The sequence below is a fragment of the Notothenia rossii genome (assembly GCF_949606895.1).
Source record: "Notothenia rossii genome assembly, chromosome: 4".
Classification (NCBI taxonomy): domain Eukaryota; kingdom Metazoa; phylum Chordata; class Actinopteri; order Perciformes; family Nototheniidae; genus Notothenia; species Notothenia rossii.
The window spans coordinates 92550298-92577822 of record NC_136902.1 but is presented as its reverse complement, the minus strand read 5'-3'; the positions used below and the strand labels follow the sequence as shown (position 1 = coordinate 92577822).

Below are 27525 nucleotides of genomic sequence, written 5' to 3'. Positions count from 1 at the left end.
TAAGAGAATAGCAAAGCTTTCCAAATGCACATGACATAAGTATTTAACTTCAATCTTTGAGTGGTTTGTTACTAATCTGCTCATACTGTATTAATAAAGTGAACGACAATATAACCTTCAAATCTTGAATCTTTGAATGGAGATATAATCTGTGAAAAAAATATCATTTATCAATTTGTCTTTTTTTATTTTCATAGGAAGCACATTCCACCTGTGTAGAGACAGCTGGCGTCTGATTGGAGGACTGCAGGAGTCTGTTTGTGTGTGTTTGTGTGTGTGTGTGTGTGTGTGTGTGTGTGTGTGTGTGTGTGTGTGTGTGTGTGTGTGTGTGTGTGTGTGTGTGTGTGTGTGTGTGTGTGTGTGTGTGTGTGTGTGTGTGTGGATTGGAAAGGGTGTACCATCATCAGCAGTACGGGATGCTGGACCGTTTCTCTTCACCTTCTACACTGCAGACTTCACCCACAACACTGAAACACCTGCAGAAGTTCTCTGACAACTCCCCTGTGGGAACTTCAGTCTCATGCTTTGAATGTTATGAAGACCAAGGAGCGGCATTTTGCCGACAACTGTAAACAGGCTTGTCTGTTTGAGCAACTAGCTCAGTGCAAAGAAGTAGAAAGGGTTGGGAGAGAGTGAAGAGAGAGAGATGTTCCAGGTTGTTGTGTTGAGAATATTCAGGAGAATATTTGTCATTGTCATTGTCCAATGAATATGTGTCCACTCATATGTTGATAGGAGTATTAAAAACATATAAAAAACGAGCGATTCATTTGTGATGAATCGCGATTAACTATGGACAATCATGCGATTAATCCATTGAAGTTTAATTTTTTCAATCTGTCCGCGAGCGCGACGGCATCTGCGATCCCTCGCTCTACCCCTCGCTATCGCGTGAAGGGTCTGCTTTATGCGCTCCGCACAGTAACCCAGCTGCGAGGCACGGGCGAACAGTTCATGGGCGTGCTCACTAGCGCACCTACCCCCCCCCCCCCCTGTTCATAATGTAAAGTACCCCTCAAAAGGTCCGATTTATTTCATCTTAAGGATGCGCATCAAGCAACATCTCCAGGTGCTCCTTTGCGAACCAGGGCAAAAAAGTTATGTGCACCCCTGATTATATTTGAGTTTTATCACCACAATTGCTCCATGGTGTATATATATATATATATACATATATATATATATATATATACATACATATATATGTATATATATATATACACCAAAGGAAGGCCAATACGGGTAGCAGCTCTCAGGAGGGAGTCCAGGAGAAAAGAGAGAAGGAAAGTGGCCTTCGCTCAGAATCTGTGTTACCTTCAAAGACAAGGGGGAAACATGTTCAGGTAACAAAACAGAGGAGTAGACTTCAACTGTCACACACACCACAAGGTTTAGCCTCAGCTCAAGTTGAGCTCTCTGTAAAGATACGGGTCCAGCTCTCGGAGAGCATTGATCAGAACCCTGCTCGCTGCAGCTCCTTTATTTCGCACTGCGTCCACCACCTCTCGTGCTCCGTCATTTGGGGGTTTGTTTCTGGCTGACGTCATTTCAGATTCACTGATCACTTCAGACTCAAAGAGTTTATCCAGAAGGTCGTTCAGGACAGTTGGAGTCACTCTTTGAATGAACTCTGTCCGAACTGAGAGCAGCCTCTGGTCTGCTGGGACTCTGCTCTCTGCTGGGACTCTGCTCTCTGCTGGGACTCTGCCCTCTGCTGGGACATTTCTCTGGGACAATTCATGTCTTGGACCTGGTAGATAAACGGGGAAAATACTTTTGTTAACAAACATTCTCATTAAACAGATCTCTTAAAGTCACTCGACAATCCCTGAGGTGGATTTCTGTTCACTTAAAGTTATAATATGTAACATTTCCTCATTCAAATGTATAAAAACTCCTACACCTGTATTATTTATACTTGGTTGAGTTGTGTACATCGATTATCCCAAATGGTTCAGAGAGATGTGTAATTTTAAAGGTAACAGTACGTTTCATCACGGTCTCCTGTAATGCTGTAATCCACTTAAGCATGAGAAGCGGAAGACTACAACTCCCATGATGCCACGCTGTTTCACCACCACACCACACTAGTTATTACTATAGTTTTAGAACATTACAGGTTGTGTTTAATGTCGTAACGATGCGTTGCCATGGAGCCTTAATAGAGAAGGCTATGAGATGGAGCTTTAGAGTTATCAGTCTATCACTGGGTCTGAGCTCAGGTGGAGTCTTTACCTTCCAGTGACACGAGATAATTCCAGACTTCATTTCCACCTTGGTCCTTGATCTTCAAATCCACTGTCTCTGTGCTCGTCGTCAGGGAAACTTGAAATGTTGGATAGTAATCTGGTCCAAAACTTGATATAAATCTTTTACTCTGAAAACCAGAAGCAGACGTTACACATTTATCTGTTTCTTTGCTGATTGTGGATCCACATGCAGATACATGTGTGTTAATGATCATTGTGTTTCTTTAGAGGAGTATCGTTGACTCACCTTAGGCTGAATGAAGAAGCCCTCAGGTTCACAGTGCACACTGTAACTGTGATACAGTTCCAGCTCACAGTCGGAGGATATTGTGATGTTCTCAGCACGTCTGTGTTGATCAGCAACCTTCAGTAATATAGTAACTTTAGTTATATATCTCACAGGCTCCGCCCTCTACTGGACTCTATGGGTACTCCCCTCAATCCTATCTATGCACGCATTCTTTCACTGAGACTCATACCCGTAGCCGGCCCCCTGGGAGAGCCTACCTGAATGCGCGCGCATCCACTGCATAAGAGGCGGCCTCGCCCGCTCACTGCTATCCCTTTCTCTTTCAGCTAAGCAGCTATCGAGCAACTGAGCGAGAGATAAACAGGATAGAAAGAACAAGAAACAGTTTTTTCCTTCCGACAAATAGAATATGGACTCACCTGTGGAGCGCCTGTGTCCTTCGTGTCCGGGTTCTATCGGGAGTGATGATCCTCATGCTCGATGCATCGTGTGTGTGGGGTCTGACCACGCAGCAGCTAACCTGCCTCCATTGGCAACTTGCAGCGCCTGTCAGATGTTGACCCGGTCCAGCCGCCTGTACAGAGTGGCGGTGTTCAAGGGGTGTTACGTCTTGCCGGTGGAGTACCCAGAGCTTGACGTGGTGGAAATGGAGGACCTCGTGCAGGGAGTGCCATTTGTCTTCGCCGTTCCCGGCATCGGAGAGGAGGACGACGATGATGACACTTAGTCGTCCGGGATTTCCGCTGACCGCCAGGAAAGCCATCAGCAGAGGTCGGCTCGTCAGGACTTCTCGGCGGTAATGGCTATGGCGGAGCGTGCAGGCTTGCCGCTTCCCCCACCGATACCTCCGAGGCCGGACTTCTACGGCACGGGCCGTCCAGCATAGCTGGCCTTCGTTTCACCCCCTCTGCCGGACATCAGGCGGTGTGTGGAAGCCACGTGGCGGCAGCCACTGAAAACGAAGGCTACGGTGGCTACTTGGGCAGGAATCCTCAAGGTGGAGGGCCACTCAGACACGGAGCAGGACGCTCCCACACCCCCGTCTGAGGAAGGGAGTTATTATTCGGACCGCTGCATGGGCCAGATGAATAATTTGGTCCACGGCATGGCTACCGCAGCCGGTTGGGTGATGGCCCTGACCACCGTGGCATCGCGTCACGTGTGGTTAGGTTCGACCGCCCTGGCTAAGAAAGACCGGGATGATCTCCTTGGAGGGCTTTTTGGTTCGATAGCCTCGGTCACTCAGCGTTTCAACCGCCTGGAATTGGAGAAGTCTCAGCTCAGCCGCATGGTGCCGCTGGCTCAACCTCAGGCCCCCCCGCTAGGGGGAGTGCGTCCGGCGGTGGTAAGACGGAGAGAGAGGCGTCGGGTGAGCATGTTGGGTCGGGGCCGACCCCCGCAGGGACAGGCCGACAGAATCTAACAGAGACCCGGCACATCAAGCTCCTAGAGCTGCGGGCAGTGATATTAGTCCTCCAACATTTCAAACCCTTAATCCAGGGGAAATATGTAATGATCAGGAGCGACAACAGCACCACGGTCATGGGCTGCAGAGGTGGTGTTATCTCTGAGAGACCTCCACATTTCGGGTCTGGAGAACAGGGGGGCCAACCTCATGTCGAGGGGCGGACCCCTGCCAGAAGAGTGGACGCTTCACCCAGAGGTGGTGAAGTGGATCTGGGCCCGGTTCGGGACAGCAGAGGTGGATCTGTCCGCCAGCCGGCGCAACACCCACTGTGCACTATATGGTTCTCCATGGCTCTGAGCGACGACTCTCCTTTGGGGGTGCCTTTCTACCGTTACGTCTCATCCTCCCTCTGTGAGTGAGGCGGGAGCGTCTATCAATCATCCTAGTAGCACCGGATCATGTAGGGGCGCCATGGTACTCGGAGATGACACAGATGAAGGTGGAACAGCCCTGGGCGCTTCGCCAAGTTTGGGGGGTAATCTCCCAGGAGGCAGGTGCAATCGGGGCATCACCCACGCTGGGCCAAGCCTGGAGAGGTTTCCTGAGGGGGAGAGGCTGAGGCAGTAGGGATTGTCTGATAGTGTGATTCAGTCTATCCAGACAGCTAGCGGGATCCACCACAGCCTGTTACAGGCCGAAGTGGCTGGGATTCTGGCGATGGTGTGAGGAGCGAAAAATAGAGCCCCTATCTTGTAAATTGGGATCTATTTTGTCGTACTTACAGTTTTTGGTGGACAGAGGGCTTGCTCATTCCACAGTGAAAGTGTATGCAGCAGCCATCTCGTCCTGCCATGAGGGATTTGGCAACAGGTCAGTTTTTGCTCACCCGCTGATGTCGCGGTTTTTGCGAGGTGTCAGCAGGCTGTGCCCAGTGGTGCGCACCTCTGCCCTGCAGTGGGATTTGCCGCTGGTGCTCGAGTCTCTGGTCACAGGACCATTTGAGCCTCTGGAGCTCTCTTCCCTGAAAGCACTATCATGGAAGACAGCATTGCTACTTTCCTTAACGTCAGCCAAAAGAGTGTCTGAGTTAACCGCTTTATCAGTGCACCCGAGTTGTTTAAACATCTGGGGTGACCAAAGCGGTGCAACACTCAGACCGAACCCCTGCTTTGTGCCTAAGAGCCTAACGGCCCCTACACACGGCGGCGTGCGTTGCCGCTTCAACGCAAGCGACAACGCACGCCGCCGTGTGTAGGAGCCCTGAGGAGTAAGTTCAGGTCGAGGGCTATTCAGTTGGGGGTTTTAATCTCTCCCCCCCCCATAATTGGGCAAGGGAGGCTAAATTGCACCTCCTCTGCCCGGTGCGTGCGCTGGCATGTTATGTAGAGCGCACGGCTGCCCTTCGGCAGTGCGGTAACTGGAAAAGCTCTGTCCAAGAAACGCCTGGCAGGCTGGCTTTGTGAATGCATTTCACATACGGACAGGCGGGGAAAGCCTTCCCCACGGGGGTCCGTGCACACTCTACACGAGCCATGGCTGTGTCAACAGCCTTATTTAATGGCGTAAATGTGGAAGCACAGAGGCATCTTGGTCAACACCAGGTCCCTTCATTAAAGGAGACCTATCATGCTATATTTAAATGATATAGTGTATTACCATACCTATATAAGGTATATTTATACATTTTATTTGTCAAAATACCAAATAGATCATTTTTTAGCCATGCCTCGTTTCGCTCATTTTCGCTCTATTCCAAGCCTGTCTTTGAAAATTCTGAGCATCAGCTGACCACGCCCCCCTGCAGAAGAGGGGGCATGAGCCGGCGAGAGTCACGTTACCATGTTTGCTTTGATTACGAGTGTGGAATAAACATGTCATCTCAGAGCAATGCATGTGTTCAAGCATATTATCAATTTGATCAAGAAACTGACCCTGAAGCAGCGGAGGTTTTGGTGGAGGTGCAAACATCTCTGTTGCAGCAGGACGTTTCTGAATGGTTAGTTGACAACATACTTGTCAACCCTCCCGATTTTTGCGGGAGACTCCCGATTTCATTGCCCTCTCCCGATTTCCTCCCGGGGTCATATTTCTCCCGCATTTCTCCCGATTTCTGACAAAATCAGATTTACACACGACTGTTTCCACTCGGACTTTAATACAGCTACACCATTGTTTGGTTTCCATGGTAACACGTCTCTTTAGTAGCGCGCGCTACTCAAAGTCTGAGAGGGTGAGGCAGATATTCACAGAAAACAGAACAAGAATCGACAACTACTCGACTCTCTGCTCACTCCTTTCCTGTAAAATACAGGTCCAGCCCACACATATGCTCCATCAAGGACGGTGCTACAGGCCGCAAGGCAGTGTACTTACAACTACAATAAGCATGTTAATGTTAATCTAACAGCTCCGGCGATCCATGAGCACCCCCGCCCCCAATTTTGCATTTTGAAATGCTCCCGATTTCTGAGGTCTAAAGGTTGGCAAGTATGGTTGACAAGCTGTTTTCCCTATTTATTTTACTCTGTTTGTTACGATGCTACTTATTCCGTTCATATTTTGGCTAATTAGCAAGAATGCAATGTGTACAGTTTGTAACTTAGAGTTTGACCCAGCAATAAGTCTCTGAAAGGCGGAGAAAAGTTGTGTGGATAGAGGCAGAGCGCAGCGGCAGGCAGGCGGAGAGGATAACGCCCCCCCCCCCCCCCCCCCACAGAGCGCACCCACAGCGCACCCAGAGGACAGGCTGCGTCACCTCACTTTGTAACCCAGGAAAGGAGCAGGAATCCTGGGTACGTGAGTGTTAAAAATGCATTAAACTGTTTTAATCCGACAGCCGCTGATTTGCATGGAAGTCTGTCCGTTTGGTTAACATTTGAATAGCCTAATGGACGGAAATCTGTCCTGCAGTATATGCAAATGAGAGGTTTGACAATGCACGTGACCGTGGCTCATTCCCCTGATAGGTGGAGAGTTGACCAATAAGCGGAGCACCTCTTTGTGACGTAGAAAAGTGTTGAAATCTGGATCCGTTTTTTTCAGATCCGTTGCAGCCCCTTTTTTAGAGATTTGGCTAAGGAGGAAAATAGAGAGGGTTGTGTTTTCTGACACTTGGTGAGTTCCCTGGAACACCGGGGACACATATTCATGTATCCCCGGTGCATGATAGGTCCCCTTTAAGTTTTATCTCTTGGACATGTCTGGCTCATTTTCATCGCCTGTTCTTGCTGGGGCAACGCAGGACTGGTGAGGAGGGAGAGGGCCGACCCCTTCCCCGAACGTAATGTGCTTATGTTTCCTGGGCCCCCGGCCCCACGGGACGTTACGCGCACATGGGCTCATAGGGGCTGGAGGTTTTTCCTTTTCCCTGCATTAAGACAGGAGGAGGAAATTCTCTACGTTATGGCACACCTCCGTGGGGTAAGCGTGTCACGGTGTGCCGGGCCCGCCGCAGCCTCTTTTACTTCTCTCCTTGGCTATGGCCGAGGGAGAGGTGAGGGAGGCTCAGCGGCTGCTAAACAGAAAGCCGGTCTGAAACAGGGGGATGGAGCGGTATTCTCGCGGGACAGCAGAGTGGGTATACGTCAGCCTGTGAAAGATATAACGTATGGTAACCCATGTTATATAAGCAAAGCGGAGCCCTCTACTTATGGAGCACTGCTGCCTATGCTGCTCAGCTAAAAGAGAAAGTAAAGGGATAGCACGCATTCAGGTAGGCCCGCCCAGGGGGCCGGCTACTGGTATGAATCTCAGTGAAAGAATGCATGCATAGATAGGATCGAGGGGAGTACACATAGAGTCCAGTAGAGGGCTCTGCTGTGCTTATATAACATGGGTTACCATACGTAACCCTACGTTATGCTCAGATAGTCAAGGCAACTTTATTTAAAGATCACATTAAACAACAACAAACGTTGACAGACCTGCTCCACAAAGTGATGAGATACACAATCAATCACAACATAATTATAAGTATGTATTGCCTTTGTAAAGGAATATTACAAATAGATTATTTTAATTCTTTGAGATAAGCTATTGAAGAAGCTATTCCAACGTTAACCAAACACAAACCGTCTGTGTCGGTTATAAAACACAAAAGGCTGCTGCCCAAGCTGTAACATGTGGCTGGTAGGGATGAGATCACATTGTCTTGGCAGTGATTCATCTCAGCAGGTCTTTCAGTTCTGTGTGATGTGTTTAATATTCATGCCATCAGTTTCCACAGACAGAAAGACATGCTGAGAGAGAATCATACAAAACCACAAAGAGCGATCTGAAGATTTACAGTTCAGATAGATCTTATTCTTTTCCCAGCACGAGAAGGTTTGAGAAGAGGAGCAGTGTGTGAGGAAACAGCTGTGGTTTAAACCAGTGTTTAGTCTGATGGTGAGCACATGGCCTTACCTCCTCCACAAGGACGTTGTTCTGCAGCAGATGTACATCCAGTGTTTGCTTCTCTCTGACCGGGGGTCGTAGGAACACCAGAATCTTGCCCTTTACCCGCAGAAGCAGAACCCTTTTAAAGATATCCCAGACCAGGCCAAAGAGAGAGAGGTGAGGCACCTTCACCACCACGTGAGTGCGTGTGACCTCCAGCGGCTCCAAGATGCTCAGGCCTTCATCAGTGATGTGGACGACAGACAACAGGCCGTCCAGGAGCAGCGCTGTGGAGCAAAGAGCTGGTCATCTGTTGCATTGCTGCTGAAACAGCTTCATCATATTCAATGTCACAGCACTTTAGCTCAGAGCTAATGTTCATCTAATGTCATTCACTTTGGAGCCTCACTAGGATGTACCAGTTTATATCCTTCACCTTTTATTCTAATGTTTCATTATTGTTCCACCCCCTGTGCTCTTTCTGGATGTGAGCATTTGCTGTTATGCATAAACTTTATTAATTCTTTTTTATTCACCAGACTGCTGAAATGTTTGTAATCTGCTGCCAGAACAGCTTGGCTGTGTGTCTGAGTGATTCTCTAGATGTGTGAAGAGTTTTCTAAAGCTTTAAGGGCGTAGGAAGTCTACAGCTGAGCATGCTGTGGACTGACCAATCACAGTTTAAATCTCTTTAATATTACAGAGACAGCAGAGGGCCCAAAGAAAAACGAACTCAGTATTTAGAGCTGCATTGCATCGTATGTTCAATAATGATGTCATGCAACACATCGACTACGGTAAATGGATGATTTAATAATTTCATTCTTCTTCTTTTGAAACAGATTTGGTGCCTGAATTATACTGTTGCTATATTTGTTAGACTAGTTTAATAAAGCTGCTTTATAACTCTTGAACGTTAGTGAATAGTATAAAGTGCTAATCATTATATAAGTGTATTTGTTAACACTAGATGTCTTTACCATCCTCTGTCTCACTGTGTGGCAGGTGGAGCTGGCAGACGGCAGCTTCATCAGAACTCTTCACGTTGAACAGCGGCCCTGCTGCCTGCTTGCCAGCTGATTGGAGGCGGCTCTCCTCCCAAGGGACCGTCCTGTACAGAAGCTCCGCCTCCTGAGCCATGACGAACACCAGGCCAGTCGAAGCACACTGGAACTCACCTGGACCAGGACACCTGAACCTGTAGACACACAAGGGACAGGTTACTACACCAAGCCTTCACTGGCCTGTGTTCTGACTGACAGGTGTTCATCCAGCTGGAGTCTGACCTGGAGGAGGGTTTGTTGAAAGATCTGAAACACCTGATGATTACAGGAACATCACTGAAGATGTGTCCACATGCATCAGAGTGTGTGTGTAAACACATTTTCATTAAATTAACAACATGTCTAGTCCAGCGAGGATCTAGACTGCTACAAGAAAACAATCCTTCCTACACACAGAGGCATTATTTTATTTACGTCTGTTGGAAAGAGATTGGATGCAATACCTCAAGGTGAAAGACATGAAATCAAACACAATGAAATGAATATATATTTGTAATGTGTTTAAAATAAGGTTTGGTCATGTTATAGGATTACCTGTATGAAGACTCAGTTGTGTGTTCAGGTGAGAAGGATTCAGGAGCCTGGAACAAACAAAGTTATTTTAATAGAAATCAAGTTAAGTTCTAGCTTCATGAAACCAAACCACAATTCCACAACATATTCAGAACAATTTGAAAAATGCAAATGAGTCTGGATCATCTGAGTTCATCGTCAATTTCAAACGGGATATTAACGGGTTAACATGTCACAGCACTACCAGCCAATCACAGCACAGAATTACCAGCCAATCACAGCACAGTAGTACCAGCCAATCACAGCACATTGGGGCGGGATATTGTTCAGGTTTCTAGATAAATTGCGAGCGTTAGTGCATTTAACTTGACAGCCCTAATAATTATATTTCATTCAGTGGTGAAATAAATATACTCCACTCTGTACAACTGCTCCTCTCACCTTTCTACCTGTCTTCACTTCCTGTTCCACATCGGAGTCACCTGATGGAGAGAGGTGGTGACAGAGAAACATAATAATAAAACAATAATAATAATTATTGTACTATAAATATCTTTCAAGATCAGATTTAATGTACAATAGTTTGATGAATGGAGGATATGGTTTCAGTACTCACAGGTCTTCTGGATCTTGGCTCTGATCGTCTCACCATGTCTCCTGCAGGGATGAACACAATCCAACAGTTTTGGATAAAGTTTAAAATAAGTGTTTGTTCTTTGAGTCAGCTTCAGAGTCCTGACTGATCTCATGCTTTACATCCCATCATATTGTTATATCAATCTTGGACCTAGTCATAGTAACTAGGTTATGTTATTGAATTACATTTATTTGATTGTATTTCCTTGAGGCTGGGGAAGATATCCAGCATGTGGTTCAACATGTAATACAAGTAAGTATATGTACAACATGGAAAAGTAAATAAAATAAGTTTAATAGGAGGCTGTGGATTTATTTTCTCACACCGTGTAATTACACAATCAAACAATCTATAATTTAGCTCTGGCCTTCACAAAAACATTTTGTTGAATTGGACACATTTTTCGAAGCTCTATTGACTGACATGCGATGACTGGGACTGATGAAAGAATCTGCGAGGAACGAATTAGGAGCAGAGAAATAATCATATTTAAAGGGGACCGAGTGTCAGAAAACACAACCCTCTCTCTTTGCCTCCATACCCAAATCTCTAACGGGGCTGCAACGGATCTGATACAGACTGATACAGATTTGAAATATCTCTGACGTCAGTGATGAGGAGCTCCGCCTATATGGCCAACTCTCCACCTATCAGGGGAATGAGAGGTTGCCGTGGCATGGTAACAGCATGGTAACATAACGCTCTTAACTCGGCCCCCTCCTTTGCAGGGGGGCGTGGTCAGCTGCAGCTCATGCAAAGACCGGCTGGAGGAGAGCAAAATAGAGCGAAATGAGGCATGGCTAAAATGCATGATCTGTTTGGTATTTTGAAAAAGAAAACGTATAAATATACCTTATATAGATATGGCCCTACAATATATTATTCAAATATAGCATGATAGGTCTCCTTTAAAAGACAGCAGCCTCATAAGCCAAGAAGAGTCACAAGGGTGTGTCACTTTGCTGAAGGATAGTTGTGACCAGCTATCCAGGCCAGACTCTAAAGACTTTCCAAGGTGTAAAATGCGGCTTTAAAATTGTATTTGTATCATTCATCAGAGATAGCAGAAAACATGCATTATGTACTATGGAGGGGACTCTGACAGAGGATTACTCAAAAAGTACACAGTAAAAGTACTTCATTTTATTTCTGGTTGCAGTCAAACTAGTACTGAGTCCAACGGTATCAGTTTTATTCAGAACTTATGGTAAAAAATATTTGTATCACTCATTGAATATAGCAGGAATGAAAATGAAGAGCAGCTGATTTGAAAAGACAAACTCGAGAGACGGCTGAGTGACTGCAGTGCAGAATCGCTGTATAGTTTAATCTCCTTACAATGTTGTCCGTTTTAGACACAGGCTTATTATATTTACAGCCCGTAATAACATTCATTTTCTGGGCTCAATGTGTGTCTTGGCTGTTTTCGTTGTGATCGCTAAATTCACCTTGTTTATAATATTATCACTATAACACTGACCCAGATCGCTGGATCGCTAGAAACACCTGCCATCAGACTGGCAAGGGCTGTTCCATGCTCTGCTCAACCTCCCGCCATCCCAATGGACTCAGTAGCGCCCCCTGCTGCCGTGGAGCATGTGTTAGTGTGTATGAGCACAACGTGACTTTGGCAGTAATATTCCACCGTGAGAAGAAAAAGTTTTGTACTTGTAAAAAAAAAGTTGTACTTGTAAAACCCATGCTGAATTTGTCTCTGAAATATGATTTATTAGAAAATTGTTATGTGTTTGTTTGATAGGTACGATTTTTATTTGCAAAACTGAATGCATTAGTTTGTAGATGGTGTTTTGTATTTGCAAACCACATTGTGTTTGTTAGTGAATCACAAGGCATTTGTAAAACTTGTTTAGTTTGTTTGTGGAGTTATGGCAGGAAATTAGCTCCATATTTTCCACTCTTCTGTAAAATCCTATATGTCTTTTAGAAAGTTGCTAACTAACTAAATGTGGATTTGCATTTTCAGCTTACAATATAAAGTTGATGGAAGAATGAAAGAGCCTGCAGTCAGTGGGAAACATCACTGATCTGTTGAGATTCCCAGAGAGAGAAACACCTCCCTGTGTTTAATACAATACTGCTGAACCAGCAGAGACCCCGTACTGACCTGAGAGTCTCCAGTCTGCAGTCTGGACTCTCCAGAAGATCTCTCAGCAGCTTCTCTGAATCCTGCAGATCGTTGACACTCAGGTCCAGATCTCTCAGATGGATGTTGGACTTCAGAGCTGAGGCCAGAGCAGAACAGCTGATCTCTGACAAACTGCAGCCCCTCAGTCTGAATAAAGAAAACATGATGAGGATAAAAATCTGTTTCTAATCCAATCAGATGTTCAGGTTTATTAAGTGTAGCTCAACATTCCTGTTTCCTAATCAATGAGCTTTCCCCTGAATTACAGTGACTGTCTTTCTGTTATTGTGGATCATCATAATATCAGCCTTCTGTTCATTATCCGTGAAAACATTGAAATCAATGGGAAGCAAGAAAAACATGTATGCTTCAGAGATCAATGTAAAACTAATATTAGTTCAGATGAACTTCTTTATTCAGATGTGACCATTTACTAAAGACAACACACATTTACTTGAACAACTAGCAGTGGATATCTAACATATATATTTGAAGAAACAGTCAACTTTTATGACTGCAGACTAAATGTAGTACAAGAAAAATAAGAATATGAAGAAAAGGACTGTGGCAGTGGGGTGTGGTTAGAGCGCCGGCTGCTGGAGGGATGGGGCTGGCTCCAGACAGCTGGACAAGGATCAGGTAACCAGGTGAACAGTAAAGCATGTCAGTAACCTGGTTCTTGTCTCTTGGTCTGGGTCCTGGGGGCAGAAGGACTCGCCCCAAGAAAGCCTGTCACTGGCAGCAGTGTTCTGTCTGTTTCCTAAAGTATGGATGTATTGTTTGCAAGCTGTGGCCAGTCAATAAAGCTTTCTTTTAGGCAAGCCTTCCTCTCCTTCTGTCCTTTTTAACTGGGTGAGCAGGAAAACTATCACAACGACATACACAAATGTATGGTTGTTCAAGCATTAGGTTCAACTGTTAATGAAACACATGAGATCTCCAGCAGTAACAGAGAGTCAGTGAACTGACCTGAGAGTCTCCAGTCTGCAGTCTGGACTCTCCAGAAGATCTCTCAGCAGCTCCACTCCTGAATCCTGCAGAGCGTTCTGACTCAGGTCCAGATCTCTCAGATGGATGTTGGACTTCAGAGCTGAGGCCAGAGCAGAACAGCTGATCTCTGACAACCTGCAGCGCCAAAGTCTGAATAAAGAGAACATGATGTAACTTTAGAAAACAATGTTCCTGTTTGAAATAACTCCAGGTTTAATAATCTGCTCAGAGCTGAAGAAGGTCAGAAAGTGGAAACTCCAAACAGGTTAAAAACTGTAAGATACAGAAAGAGGGAAAGAGCTCTCATTCATATTAAAGACAACGTGCTTCTACTTCAATAAAACGAGGAGACTTCACATCTGAGACTCTGCTCCATCTACACTAACTCATGATGTGCAGCCAGACAAATACAAACCACAGAAACTGATTCAACTCAAGATCACAACGTTTACAAAGATCACAATTCAGGATGAATTTTAAATGTGAAGAAAAACCTCCAGAATATATATTTTAGGAACAGTGGAGTCATCAAATCACAGCATCTTCAGAGTGAACTATTCAGTCAGTATCAGCATCATGTCGCTTCAGGAACATGTTGGAAACAGCAACCACTGAACATACTTGTTAGTGTTGGATCGTTTTAATATAACTATTTCATTATTGTATTTGATATCGTTAGTTAAAATCATGATGGAGAATACAAGATGAATTTCAGCTGTTTAAAAGGTTCAGAGTGAATTCTGCAGTGAAGGTTTTAGTTGTTATATTTAAATGTAAAGATCAACATTGCATTATGCAACTCTAGCTTTAAGAGGCTCAGTGAGGATCAGAGTGATATCAGCCTGATGTCTGCAGCTCAGAGTCAACACAACTCTATTCATCTCAGCACACAAGTTCAAGATGGAGAACTGACCTGAGAGTCTCCAGTCTGCAGTCTGGACTCTCCAGAAGATCTCTCAGCAGCTCCACTCCTGAATCCTTCAGAGCGTTGAAACTCAGGTCCAGATCTCTCAGATGGATGTTGGACTTCAGAGCTGAAGCCAGAGCAGAACAGCTGATCTCTGACAAACTGCAGCCCCTCAGTCTGAATAAAGAGAACATGATGAGGATAAAAATCAGTTTATAATCCAATCAGATGTTCAGGTTTATTAAGTGTAGCTCAACATTCCTGTTTCCTAATCAATGAGCTTTTCCCTGAATTACAGTGACTGTCTTTCTGTTATTGTGGATCATCATAATATCAGCCTTCTGTTCATTATCTGTGAAAACATTGAAATCAATGGGAAGCAAGAAAACATGTATGCTTCAGAGATCAATGTGAAACTAATATGAGTTCAGATGAACTTCTTTATTCAGATGTGACCATTTACTAAAGACAACACACATTTACTTGAACAACTAGCAGTGGATATCTAACATATATATTTTAAGAAACAGTCAACTTTTATGACTCCAGACTAAATGTAGTACAAGAAAAATAAGAATATGAACAAAAGGACTGTGGCAGTGGGGTGTGGTTAGAGCGCCGGCTGCTGGAGGGATGGGGCTGGCTCCAGACAGCTGGACAAGGATCAGGTAACCAGGTGAACAGTAAAGCATGTCAGTAACCTGGTTCTTGTCTCTTGGTCTGGGTCCTGGGGGCAGAAGGACTTGCCCCAAGAAAGCCTGTCACTGGCAGCAGTGTTCTGTCTGTTTCCTAAAGTATGGATGTATTGTTTGCAAGCTGTGGCCAGTCAATAAAGCTTTCTTTTAGGCAAGCCTTCCTCTCCTTCTGTCCTTTTTAACTGGGTGAGCAGGAAAACCCTCACAACGACATACACACATGTATGGTTGTTCAAGCATTAGGTTCAACTGTTAATGAAACACATGAGATCTCCAGCAGTAACAGAGAGTCAGTGAACTGACCCGAGAGTCTCCAGTCTGCAGTCTGGACTCTCCAGAAGATCTCTCAGCAGCTCCACTCCTGAATCCTGCAGAACGTTGAGACTCAGGTCCAGATCTCTCAGATGGATGTTGGACTTCAGAGCTGAAGCCAGAGCAGAACAGCTGATATCTGACAAACTGCAGCTCTCCAGTCTGAATAAAGAGAACAAGATGTAACTTTAGAAAACAATGTTCCTGTTTGAAATAACTCCAGGTTTAATAATCTGCTCAGAGCTGAAGAAGGTCAGAAAGTGGAAACTCCAAACAGGTTAAAAACTGTAAGATACAGAAAGAGGGAAAGAGCTCTCATTCATATTAAAGACAACGTGCTTCTACTTCAATAAAACGAGGAGACTTCACATCTGAGACTCTGCTCCATCTACACTAACTCATGATGTGCAGCCAGACAAATACAAACCACAGAAACTGATTCAACTCAAGATCACAACGTTTACAAAGATCACAATTCAGGATGAATTTTAAATGTGAAGAAAAACCTCCAGAATATGTATTTTAGGAACAGTGGAGTCATCAAATCACAGCATCTTCAGAGTGAACTATTCAGTCAGTATCAGCATCATGTAGCTTCAGGAACATGTTGGAAACAGCAACCACTGAACATACTTGTTAGTGTTGGATCGTTTTAATATAACTATTTCATTATTGTATTTGATATCATTAGTTAAAATCATGATGGAGAATACAAGATGAATTTCAGCTGTTTAAAAGGTTCAGAGTGAATTCTGCAGTGAAGGTTTTTTGTTGTTATATTTAAATGTAAAGATCAACATTATTATTATTAATGCTAGAGTTGCATAATGCCGCATGATTGCCAGTATGGCTGCAGCTAATTTTGGTTTATTTCATTTTTCAGTTATTCTGTGCTTTTGCCCCCACTTATTGTGTTTTCCCTTTGTTCCTGTTTCAGTTACTGAGAGCTGAAGGTGATGGTGTTGGTGTCCGAGGTGGTGGCTTCCCCCGGGTTTTTGGATATTTTCTCCGTGTGATTGTGTGAGTGTGGAACACGTGTGACCGGGGTGACTTAAGTTTGTTTTTGCGGGATCCCTCCACTCATTCGTTGACCCTCTCCCCCACTGGTAAGCCTCAGCCCCCTTGTTAGTTTTCCTTTTTGGATATAGCCCTGTGTGAGTGTTTTTAAATTGTATTTTTACTATTCTACACAAATAAACTGTTCTATTTTTGATAGTTGAACCACGTCTCTTGTTCCATGAGTAACCAAACCTGTGTGTCCTAGTGACTTAAAACTTGTTATATTTCCCTGGGTGAATTCCCGGGGTGGCGTTGTCGGACTTAGTGGTTTAACCAAACTACTGTTAAATCAATATATTTATTTTGCGGCCGCTGCCACAAACTGGCATTATGCAACTCTAGCATTAAGAGGCTCAGTGAGGATCAGAGTGATATCAGCCTGATGTCTGCAGCTCAGAGTCAACACAACTCTCACATATTCATCTCAGCACACAAGTTCAAGATGGAGAACTGACCTGAGAGTCTCCAGTCTGCAGTCTGGACTCTCCAGAAGATCTCTCAGCAGCTCCACTCCTGAATCCTTCAGATTGTTGTGACTCAGGTCCAGATCTCTCAGATGGATGTTGGACTTCAGAGCTGAGGCCAGAGCAGAACAGCTGATCTCTGACAAACTGCAGCCCCTCAGACTGAATAAAGAAAACATGATGAGGATAAAAATCAGTTTATAATCCAATCAGATGTTCAGGTTTATTAAGTGTAGCTCAACATTCCTGTTTCCTAATCAATGAGCTTTTCCCTGAATTACAGTGACTGTCTTTCTGTTATTGTGGATCATCATAATATCAGCCTTCTGTTTATTATCTGTGAAAACATTGAAATCAATGGGAAGCAAGAAAAACATGTATGCTTCAGAGATCAATGTGAAACTAATATGAGTTCAGATGAACTTCTTTATTCCGATGTGACCATTTACTAAAGACAACATACATTGACTTGAACAACTAGCAGTGGATATCTAACATATATATTTTAAGAAACAGTCAACTTTTATGACTGCAGACTAAATGTAGTACAAGAAAAATAAGAATATGAAGAAAAGGACTGTGGCAGTGGGGTGTAGTTAGAGCGCCGGCTGCTGGAGGGATGGGGCTGGCTCCAGACAGCTGGACAAGGATCAGGTAACCAGGTGAACAGTAAAGCATGTCAGTAACCTGGTTCTTGTCTCTTGGTCTGGGTCCTGGGGGCAGAAGGACTTGCCCCAAGAAAGCCTGTCACTGGCAGCAGTGTTCTGTCTGTTTCCTAAAGTATGGATGTATTGTTTGCAAGCTGTGGCCAGTCAATAAAGCTCTCTTTTAGGCAAGCCTTCCTCTCCTTCTGTCCTTTTTAACTGGGTGAGCAGGAAAACCCTCACAACGACATACACACATGTATGGTTGTTCAAGCATTAGGTTCAATGTTAATGAAACACATGAGATCTCCAGCAGTAACAGAGAGTCAGTGAACTGACCTGAGAGTCTTCAGTCTGCAGTCTGGACTCTCCAGAAGATCTCTCAGCAGCTCCACTCCTGAATCCTGCAGAGCGTTGAGACTCAGGTCCAGAAATCTCAGATGGATGTTGGACTTCAGAGCTGAGGCCAGAGCAGAACAGCTGATCTCTGACAACCTGCAGCTCCTCAGTCTGAATAAAGAACACATGATGTAACTTTAGAAAACAATGTTCCTGTTTGAAATAACTCCAGGTTTAATAATCTGCTCAGAGCTGAAGAACGTCAGAAAGTGGAAACTCCAAACAGGTTAAAAACTGTAAGATACAGAAAGAGGGAAAGAGCTCTCATTCATATTAAAGACAACGTGCTTCTACTTCAATAAAACGAGGAGACTTCACATCTGAGACTCTGCTCCATCTACACTAACTCATGATGTGCAGCCAGACAAATACAAACCACAGAAACTGATTCAACTCAAGATCACAACGTTTACAAAGATCACAATTCAGGATGAATTTTAAATGTGAAGAAAAACCTCCAGAATATGTATTTTAGGAACAGTGGAGTCATCAAATCACAGCATCTTCAGAGTGAACTATTCAGTCAGTATCAGCATCATGTAGCTTCAGGAACATGTTGGAAACAGCAACCACTGAACATACTTGTTAGTGTTGGATCGTTTTAATATAACTATTTCATTATTGTATTTGATATCATTAGTTAAAATCATGATGGAGAATACAAGATGAATTTCAGCTGTTTAAAAGGTTCAGAGTGAATTCTGCAGTGAAGGTTTTTTGTTGTTATATTTAAATGTAAAGATCAACATTGCATTATGCAACTCTAGCATTAAGAGGCTCAGTGAGGATCAGAGTGATATCAGCCTGATGTCTGCAGCTCAGAGTCAACACAACTCTCACATATTCATCTCAGCACACAAGTTCAAGATGGAGAACTGACCTGAGAGTCTCCAGTCTGCAGTCTGGACTCTCCAGAATATCTCTCAGCAGCTCCACTCCTGAATCCTGCAGATCGTTGAGACTCAGGTCCAGATCTCTCAGATGGATGTTGGACTTCAGAGCTGAGATCAGAGCAGCACAGCTGATCTCTGACAACCTGCAGCCCGTCAGTCTGAATAAAGAAAACTTGATGTAACTTTAGAAAACAATGTTCCTGTTTGAAATAACTCAATGTTTAATAATCTGATCAGAGCTGAACAATGTTTTAACGTCAGCAATGATGTAGAAACAAATCCCTGATCATCTGGAACTCTCTGCAGCAGTTTCTCTCATCAGATGTTTAACAACTCCTTCATCTCCCTCACAGCTCATCAGTACTGACAGCATCTCCACTGACTCATGGAGCACAGAGTGAGTCTGTGGAAGCTCAAACACTCTCCCTCACACATTCACCTTCTCTGATCTTTGTTTTTCTTAAAGTTTGGATTCCATTTCCATTTGGAAATACAGAAACAAATACAAGCATTAAAATGTCTTCAGGCAAATTCTGAAAATCATAAACACAAACAGATCTGTATGAACTGCAGTCAGTGAACTGACCTGAGAGCCTCCAGTCTGCAGTTTGGACTCTTTAGTCCAGAACTCAGCAGCTCCACTCCTGAATCCTGCAGCTTGTTGTCACTCAGGTCCAGCTCTCTCAGATGGGAGGGGTCAGACTTCAGAGCTGAGGCAACGACTTCACATTCAGTCTCTGAGAATCCACACCTAGAAAGTCTATAATGACACATATATCACAACTTGTGTTAGTATAAAAACAGAGGAAACATTTATTTAACTTACTGAATTGGAAATGGAACAAGTTTTAACATATTATTAACATTTAATTTAATAATAGAGTTTTCTTTATTCATTGTCAGCCTGTCAGACATTATTTTAAACTCTTAAGCATTGTGGTAAACACAGATCTGATTTCATGTTTAAGAAACTGCAATGATATATTAATAACTGCTTTCACCGATAACTGTAAATACTGCTGTATGTTGTGATCACATGCTGCTCTGAGAAAACCTCTAAAGTCCTTCATGTGTTTGACATGTCGCCTCCATCACTCAAAATAATGGGAAGAAAAGAAAAAAATGTTAAAATATATAAATAGAATAACTGGATCATTTAATTTTGCTCTCAGAGTATTTAACATCAAACATTTTATAATGTTTATTTAAAGAAATAAACTTCTGATCCACATCAATTTATAAAGCTAATCACATCTGGACTTACTCAGCCTTCCTGCAGTTCCTCACAGCTGGAAGCAGTCTACGTCGTCCCTCCTCTGATGTGTGGTACTTCTTCAGGTCCAACTCATCCAGAACCTCCTCTGACATCTCCAGCATGTAGGCCAGAGCAGAGCAGTGGATCTCAGAGAGTTCTTTCTCTGATCTGTTCTCTGACTTCAGGAACTCTGTGATCTCCTGATGTACTGAGTGGTCCTTCATCTCTGTCAGACAGTGGAAGATGTTGATCATCCTCTCAGGAGAGATTTGATAACTTCTCATCCTCTTCAGGTTCTTGATGGCTCTCTGGATGATTTCTGGACGGTTGTCTGTGCGACCCCGCCGGCCTCCGAACAGTCTCTGGATGATCTTTGGACGGTTGTCTGTGCGACCAAGCAGGCCTCCTAACAGTCTCTGGTTGGACTCCAGAGAGAGGCCGTGGAGAAAGCGGACAAACAGGTCCAGGTGGCCATTTTCACTTCTGAGGGATTTCTCCATGGCTCCCTTCAGGAAGACATCCAGGGATGGGTAAATCCAGCCTATCTGTAGGAAGTCCTTCAGTACCTCTGTGTTCCTGTTGGTGTAACAGTGGAACATGTAGACTGCAGCCAGAAACTCCTGAACGCTCAGATGAACAAAGCAGTAGACTGTTTTCTGGAAGATCACACTCTCTCTTTTGAAGATCTCTGTGCAAACTCCTGAGTGCACCAAGGCCTCGGTGATATCAAGACCACAGCGCTGCAGGTCTTCTTGGTAGAACATGATGTCTCCTTTCTCCAGATGTTCAAACGCCAGCCTCCCCAGCTTCAGAAGAAGCTCCCTGTCAGCCTCCGTCAGCTGCTGTGGACTCGTCTCATGTCCCTCTTCATACTTCTGCTTCTTCCTCTTGGTCTGGACCAGCAGGAAGTGTGAGTACATGTCAGTGAGGGTCTGGGGCAGCTCTCCTCTCTGGTCTGTAGTCAACATGTGGTCCAGAACTGCAGCAGTGATCCAGCAGAAGACTGGGATCAGACACATGATGTGGAGGCTCCTGGAGCTCTTGATGTGAGAGATGATTCTGCTGGACAGGTCTTCATCACTCGATCTCCTCCTGAAGTACTCCTCCTTCTGGGCGTCAGTGAAGCCTCGTACTTCTGTTACCCTGTCCACACACTCAGGAGGGATCTGATTGGCCGCTGCAGGTCTGGAAGTTATCCAGACGAGAGCCGAGGGAAGCAGCTTCCCCCTGATGAGGTTTGTCAGCAGCACGTTGACTGAGGACTGCTGAGAGACATCAGACACAACCTCATTGTTTCTGAAGTCCAGAGAAAGTCTGCTTTCATCCAGGCCGTCAAAGATGAGCAGCACTTTGCAGACAGCCAGCTGCTCTGCTGTGAGCTTCTGTAAGGTTGGATGGAAAACATGGAGCAGCCTGAGAAGACTGTACTGCTCACCTTTGATCAGGTTCAGCTCCCTGAAGGAGAGCGGGATCACCAGACTGACATCTTGGTTTCCCAAACCCTCGGCCCAGTCCAGAGTGAACTTCTGCACTGAGAAGGTTTTTCCAACTCCAGCGACTCCGTTGGTCAGGACCGCTCTGATGAGAGTCTGTTGGTCAGGTGAGGCTTTAAAGATGTCCTGGCACTTGATTGGAGTGTCATGGAGGGTCTCTTTCTTGGAAGCTGTCTCCAGCTGCCTCACCTCATGTTGGGTATTAACCTCTTCACTCTGGCCTTGTGTGATGTAGAGCTCAGTGAAGATGCTGTTGAGGAGGGTTTCACTTTGATCAGTTCCTTCAGTCACACGTTCACATCTCCTCCTCAGACTGAGCCTATGTTCATCTAAAACCTCCTGCAGACCACTATCTGCTGGAAGAGAAGGAAACATGAGAGAATCAGGAAAATGATTTTGAGAATCTGAACAGTCAGGATTTTAAATGTCATGATTTTTATAAAACATTTTAATGTCTATACTTTACAACACAGAACATCCTGGACATGGAGACTCCAGAAGGAACCACAAATACTAGCTGCCAGATATTTATACTCTCATACGTAAATGTTATATAAGTGCTGGGCTAATGTAGTAATGTCTGAGTAAGACAGAAAGCGTTTTTTAGGGAAACACTGCTGTCCCACGTGAAATATTTGTGTACACACTTTAAAAGCAAAGCCTTGAAGAAGGGATCAGATGATACAGTGTTTCTATAGAAGAGCAGACACCCAGCACCCACACAGCGGGAAAGAGGCTGCACGTGTTCGGCCTCTTACTTTGTAAAATGCTCCATCTTTCTCCACACTGAGGACAGCAGGAGTCTCCTGATGGAGGAAGCTGCTCCCAGTATGAGGCGATGCACTGTCTGCAGAACCAGTGTCCACAGCTGGTAGAGACTGGATCCTTCAGGACGTCCTGACACAGAGCACAGCTGGACAGCTGTTCCTCCACAGGAACAGGACTCTTCCTCTTCCCTCTGTGGAGATGAACACATCCTTTACAGCACTTTACATTAGAGGAGCTGATTCTCACCAAAGGTACAACAAGGTGGCAAATTCTACTTTCATATTTAAATTAAGTCTGTATCTCTAGATGATTGTTCATCCTGGTAAGGTAGATAGAGGTTAGTTCTTCATATCATTAGGAAACCACACAGCTTTGTGTCTGGATTCATAACATCAGCTGAATTCATCTGGAACACTTTAGCACTTTGAACCCAATTTACATTGAATTTGCTGTGAATACATTTCAATAAACAAATGGAAAGGATACCAAGATAACAACGTAATGATATTGATTTGAGTTAATGCTTCGTCAGGTCTGTCTGCAACACAACGAGCAAAACACTTTAAAATGTTTGTTTTCTGAATGAAATCAGTTTCATTAAAGCTAGGCTAACATTGTAGCTGCTCCATCAACACTCAAAATAACTCCATCCAGTCATTAGAACAGCAGCTATTATATTGTTAGCACCACAGACAGTCTCTGGTTTATACAGGTACATGAATAACCCTGATTTAATATGAGGTGCTGTAGAGCTCTGGCTGCTGATGTTCCCTCTTCTGATTTATCTCAGCATGTCAGTGACGACAGGAGCAGAATCCCAACACTGTTTTTGTATCAGAGCGTCACAAACTTTACTCTCAAGTTGTAACTTTTCAAGTTGTGTCAATACCCGGGGGATATGAATTTCAAATCTTTACTTCATTCGTGTTGCCAGGCACAAAATTGTGTCTGCGGATTGACCCTACATTTTATCGCACCGCACAAAATAAATATGCTAATTATAAATACAACCAGCTCACCCGGTTGTTAGACTCACTATACTATACTCTACACATTGTTTCTGTACTCTACTGCCCTCATGTAATTATAATTATAAAATAACCGTTTTGATTATCAGATAATATAAAATCTGAATCCTCTCCAGGTCAGGTTACAGTAGAAACAGACTCTTACTTCCTGTCTGAGGGTCCAGGTTCATCTCTGAAGTCTGGAGGTTCCTCTTTAGACCGGTCACTCTCCAGAGACAGACAGCGGGGGACTGGAGATTTGTCCTCTTCGTCTTCTTTAAAATCATTCATCTTCTCCAGTCTGAGAGATAAACCAGTATGTGAATCCAAACCATCATAATGACAAACTTGGGTTTCAATACAACAACACAGTCAGACTTCAGGCAGGCTGCTCTCCATGTTGACTGCGCTGGGCTGTTACATGTTATGTGACTCTGATGAATCAGAAACCAGGAAATGGATAAAAAAGTTCACAACATTTGAAGATGTCACTTTCGACTGCAGGAAATAAATATATTTAAATCTACAGATTATTTTCTGACATACAGTATAACCAGGGTTCGAGTTATAAACTGAGCCCTATGTTTTTTTTTTAAAACTAACGCACAGGTATGAGGTGTGATTTGTGCCAAAGACCGAACTAACTGAGCAGCCAATCGTGTCGATCGTTGCCTACCAAGCCGTGAACAATGCCGCGAGAGAAGTAACGTGACACTCTCGTCGCCACCCCTCTCGTCTGAGAAGCTAAGTGACGTCTGCGTCTGAAGTTACTTTACTTTGGTTGTTATCACCAAATAACCCAGTGAAGTTACAGCTACTTAGTTGCTGTAACTTCACTACATAAATAAACACAAGGATAATTATGTGTTATTGTTGAGTAAATGGAGAATTGCACAGGGGAAAATAACGTATCTATGCCACAATTTTAGATGCAGATTTTGTTAAACTAATACGTTTGCGCTGTGGAGCAACACTATAAATTGACGGGGAAGGGGGTAGCAATAAAGATAACACCATTAAACAGTTACACAACATAACAGAAATAATATCCATAGCAGCGTCCCTAGCAACCACCTTGGTAACAATGAAAACGTTGTATAGACACAATTTCCTGAAGTAATCTTCGTAATAACTAGCAAACTAAAGATCATGTACATCCACTGCACACATAATCTGAAGTAACAACTCATATTTCTCGCATCAAATGACATCAAAACGCATTTTAATGGCCAAACTAACCTTAAAATAGGCATTTTACACCGAGAATAAAATGAAGTTCGGCCATGTTTTTTTTTTCATACATTTCAGACGTTTGAAGATCACGTGACATAGACGCCAACTATTGGAATGAATGGTGAAAAAAAACGTAGGGATCTTACAATCTTACAATTTCAGAGGCGTTTTTGTAGAAATACTACGTCCCAAGTTGTGGACCAACGTAGTTATTACACTGGGTTGGATATTCTGCCACTTTCTGTGTTCAAATGGATGTCATATAAAACCTTAACAAGTGAAGTCTCAGTGCTGTGGTTAGGTCGAAATCCCGACTGAAACACTACCAGTTTTTTTGGGGGGCGTTTTGCTGGATTTTTTGTCAATATCTACAACGTTGCTGCCCTTAGTGATAGCCCTACAGTTTAAATCTACTACTCAAATAGAAACATATGGACATAGGATATTGTTAAAAGTGTACATATGTATTTGGGAACCTATCCATGTGAACATGTTTTATTTCGGGGTGGACCTCAAGTCCTATAGGGGGGTCTGGGGGCATGCTTCCCCGGGAAGATTTGTTTTTTTATTTTGGAGTTAAATGCATCAATCTTGTGCACTTTTTTGGCTGATATCAGCTCTGCTTGCTCTCAGGGAATATGCATCTGCACTATCTCGATGCAACCCACTTCTTTCATGCTTTTCAATTAATGGTGAACATGCTTCCATGCCTCCTTTAACAAAAGCATTGTCACTGGCAGGCCTGGCAAACATGAGAAACAGCAAGCAATATAGAGAGTGCGATGATTCACAGTAAGTTAACCATTTTCTATTTGTCCCATCCTTGCTGTGGAATACTTTGGGAATGGCTTTCATGGAAGTTTGTTGTGGGTGGTTGGCTGAGGGCGCGCAATATAATCATAAGGCCTCTCTGTGTCAACTTCCTGTGCGTCTCTTTCACTGTCTTTCTCCTCAGTTGCAATTTCCCTTGTGCTGGACCCTGAATCTTGACTTGTCTTTTCAACCTCCTCAGCATCTGCTACTGAATAAGAACCAGCATAAGGATTAAACTCTTATCAATAACTATATAGTAACTTATTGAGAGAACATGAACATAGCTTGCTTATACTGTTGTCATTACATTTCCTTTGGTTTTGTTCAGTGTTTTCATAGTCATAGCCTATTGAAGCATTCCTCTGTGCCTGCCAGTTCTGTCCTAGCACTAAGCTCTGCCTGCATCTCTGCATCAGGGTCATCACCATCAGCATCATCTGATATTGGAACTGAAAAAGGAGAACATGTAATCATTACATTAACAACTATTTATGAAATAACATTATTCAAGAACATATATTATACAACACTTATTTTGTATCACTTAGTTGACCCTGTATTTGCATGGCCTAATACCATAATTATTGTCTCCCTTTAGACAACATAACCATCTCAAGTTATTCACTCACAGTATGAGGGGTTTGTAGCCCCACAGTTAGCTGCAGTCTAACGTTATATTACATATATTTGCCTTGAGTAACATTAAGGACATATTTTTTTTTTTGTAGCCTTACAGTCTCCAGTCACACAGGGCCTGCCACTAACTTAACGTTGGACTGAGAAACTGTTTTGTTGACAGTCAATGTGCACATCAGGCTACAATATGGAAAGAAAAGTGGCTCATAATGTTCGCTAACTTACTTGTATTAGAGGCTTTACAAATAATGGACGTCCACTCTCGGGAGATGTACATTAGTGGTGCGGTTACCCAAAGTGACAGACCTAATTTTACCCTTATTTCTTTCCCAGAGTGCACCTAAAATAAGCCGGCATAACAGCACTTTTCAACCCAGGAAAAGGGTTTGAAAGACGGGGGAAAGTGGTGTAAATAAAGGCAGAGTATACCCAGAGAGCAGGCTGTGCAGCACCTGACTTTTTAAGGCAGGAATAAGTGCTTGAAACGTTGGGGAAAGTGGTGTAAATAGAGGCAGAGTGAACCCAGTGAGCCGGCTGTGCAGCACAACACCTGACTTTTCAACCCAGGAAAAGGGTTTGAAAGACGGGGGAAAGTGTTGTAAATAGAGGCAGAGTGAACCCGTGAACCCAGAGAGCAGGCTGTGCAGCACCTGACTTTTCAACCCAGGAAAAGTGTTTGAAACGTTGGGAAAAGTGGTGTAAATAGAGGCAGAGTGAACCCGTGAACGCAGAGAGCAGGCTGTGCAGCAACCTGACTTTTCAACCCAGACCCAGGAAAGGTGGTGTAAATAGAGGTAGAGTGAACCCAGAGTGAACCCAGTGAGCTTCACTTTACAACTCATGTGCTGCTCACTCACCACAAGTGATATTCTGTTAACACAGGTGTTGATGCATCTTATCATGGCCAATTGGCCAATTTGGCTGCTCCAAGAGCCCCAAAGGACGGACTAATGACCTCCAGCATGTCTCCATAAAATGGCCACTCAGGTTATTTCATACCTCCAGGAAAGACACCGGGAAAAGCACCTCTCTTTGGCAGCTCCAAGAGCCCCAAAAGACGGACTAAAGACCTCCAGCATGTCTCCATAACATGGGCACTTCCATAACCTTGCCCACCGTGAGTGCCCGAGTACCCGCTCTTAAGCACTCCCCCACGACATACAGGGTGCAAACACAACATTGATACCCGGAGAAAGTTTTGGAAACATGGGTATATTAGTGTCAAAGGTCCAAAAAAAAAGTTATTAATTAGTAGCAGAATTTGACCGTGGCAAACAGGTTATTTCGCACCTCCAGGAGAGAGACCGCGAAAA

The 27525-nt window shown here is 43.9% G+C and overlaps 2 protein-coding genes across 2 annotated transcripts in view; both read right to left on the bottom strand.

Moving 5' to 3' along the window:
- Nucleotides 1-27525, bottom strand: part of LOC307034980 (NACHT, LRR and PYD domains-containing protein 12-like) — a gene marked incomplete at both ends in the record, with an annotated part of 109664 nt that overhangs the window by 74761 nt on the left and 7378 nt on the right. Inside the window, 12 exons of the mRNA XM_079673904.1 lie at nt 10478-10518; nt 12624-12791; nt 13614-13784; nt 14548-14718; nt 15540-15710; nt 17063-17233; nt 18055-18225; nt 18995-19165; nt 19594-19767; nt 20272-22111; nt 22514-22713; nt 23697-23831. Coding sequence (XP_079530030.1) covers nt 10478-10518; nt 12624-12791; nt 13614-13784; nt 14548-14718; nt 15540-15710; nt 17063-17233; nt 18055-18225; nt 18995-19165; nt 19594-19767; nt 20272-22111; nt 22514-22713; nt 23697-23831 — 3584 coding nt within the window. The remainder of the gene's footprint in view (nt 1-10477; nt 10519-12623; nt 12792-13613; nt 13785-14547; nt 14719-15539; nt 15711-17062; nt 17234-18054; nt 18226-18994; nt 19166-19593; nt 19768-20271; nt 22112-22513; nt 22714-23696; nt 23832-27525) is intronic.
- Nucleotides 1259-8942, bottom strand: LOC307037601 (uncharacterized protein; the record flags this gene model as incomplete). The annotated part of the gene is made up of 5 exons (XM_079678656.1): nt 1259-1750; nt 2236-2377; nt 2497-2613; nt 8312-8571; nt 8933-8942. The coding sequence occupies 5 exons, from the start codon at nt 8940-8942 to the stop codon at nt 1398-1400; spliced, it is 882 nt and encodes a 293-aa protein (XP_079534782.1). The 3' UTR covers nt 1259-1397.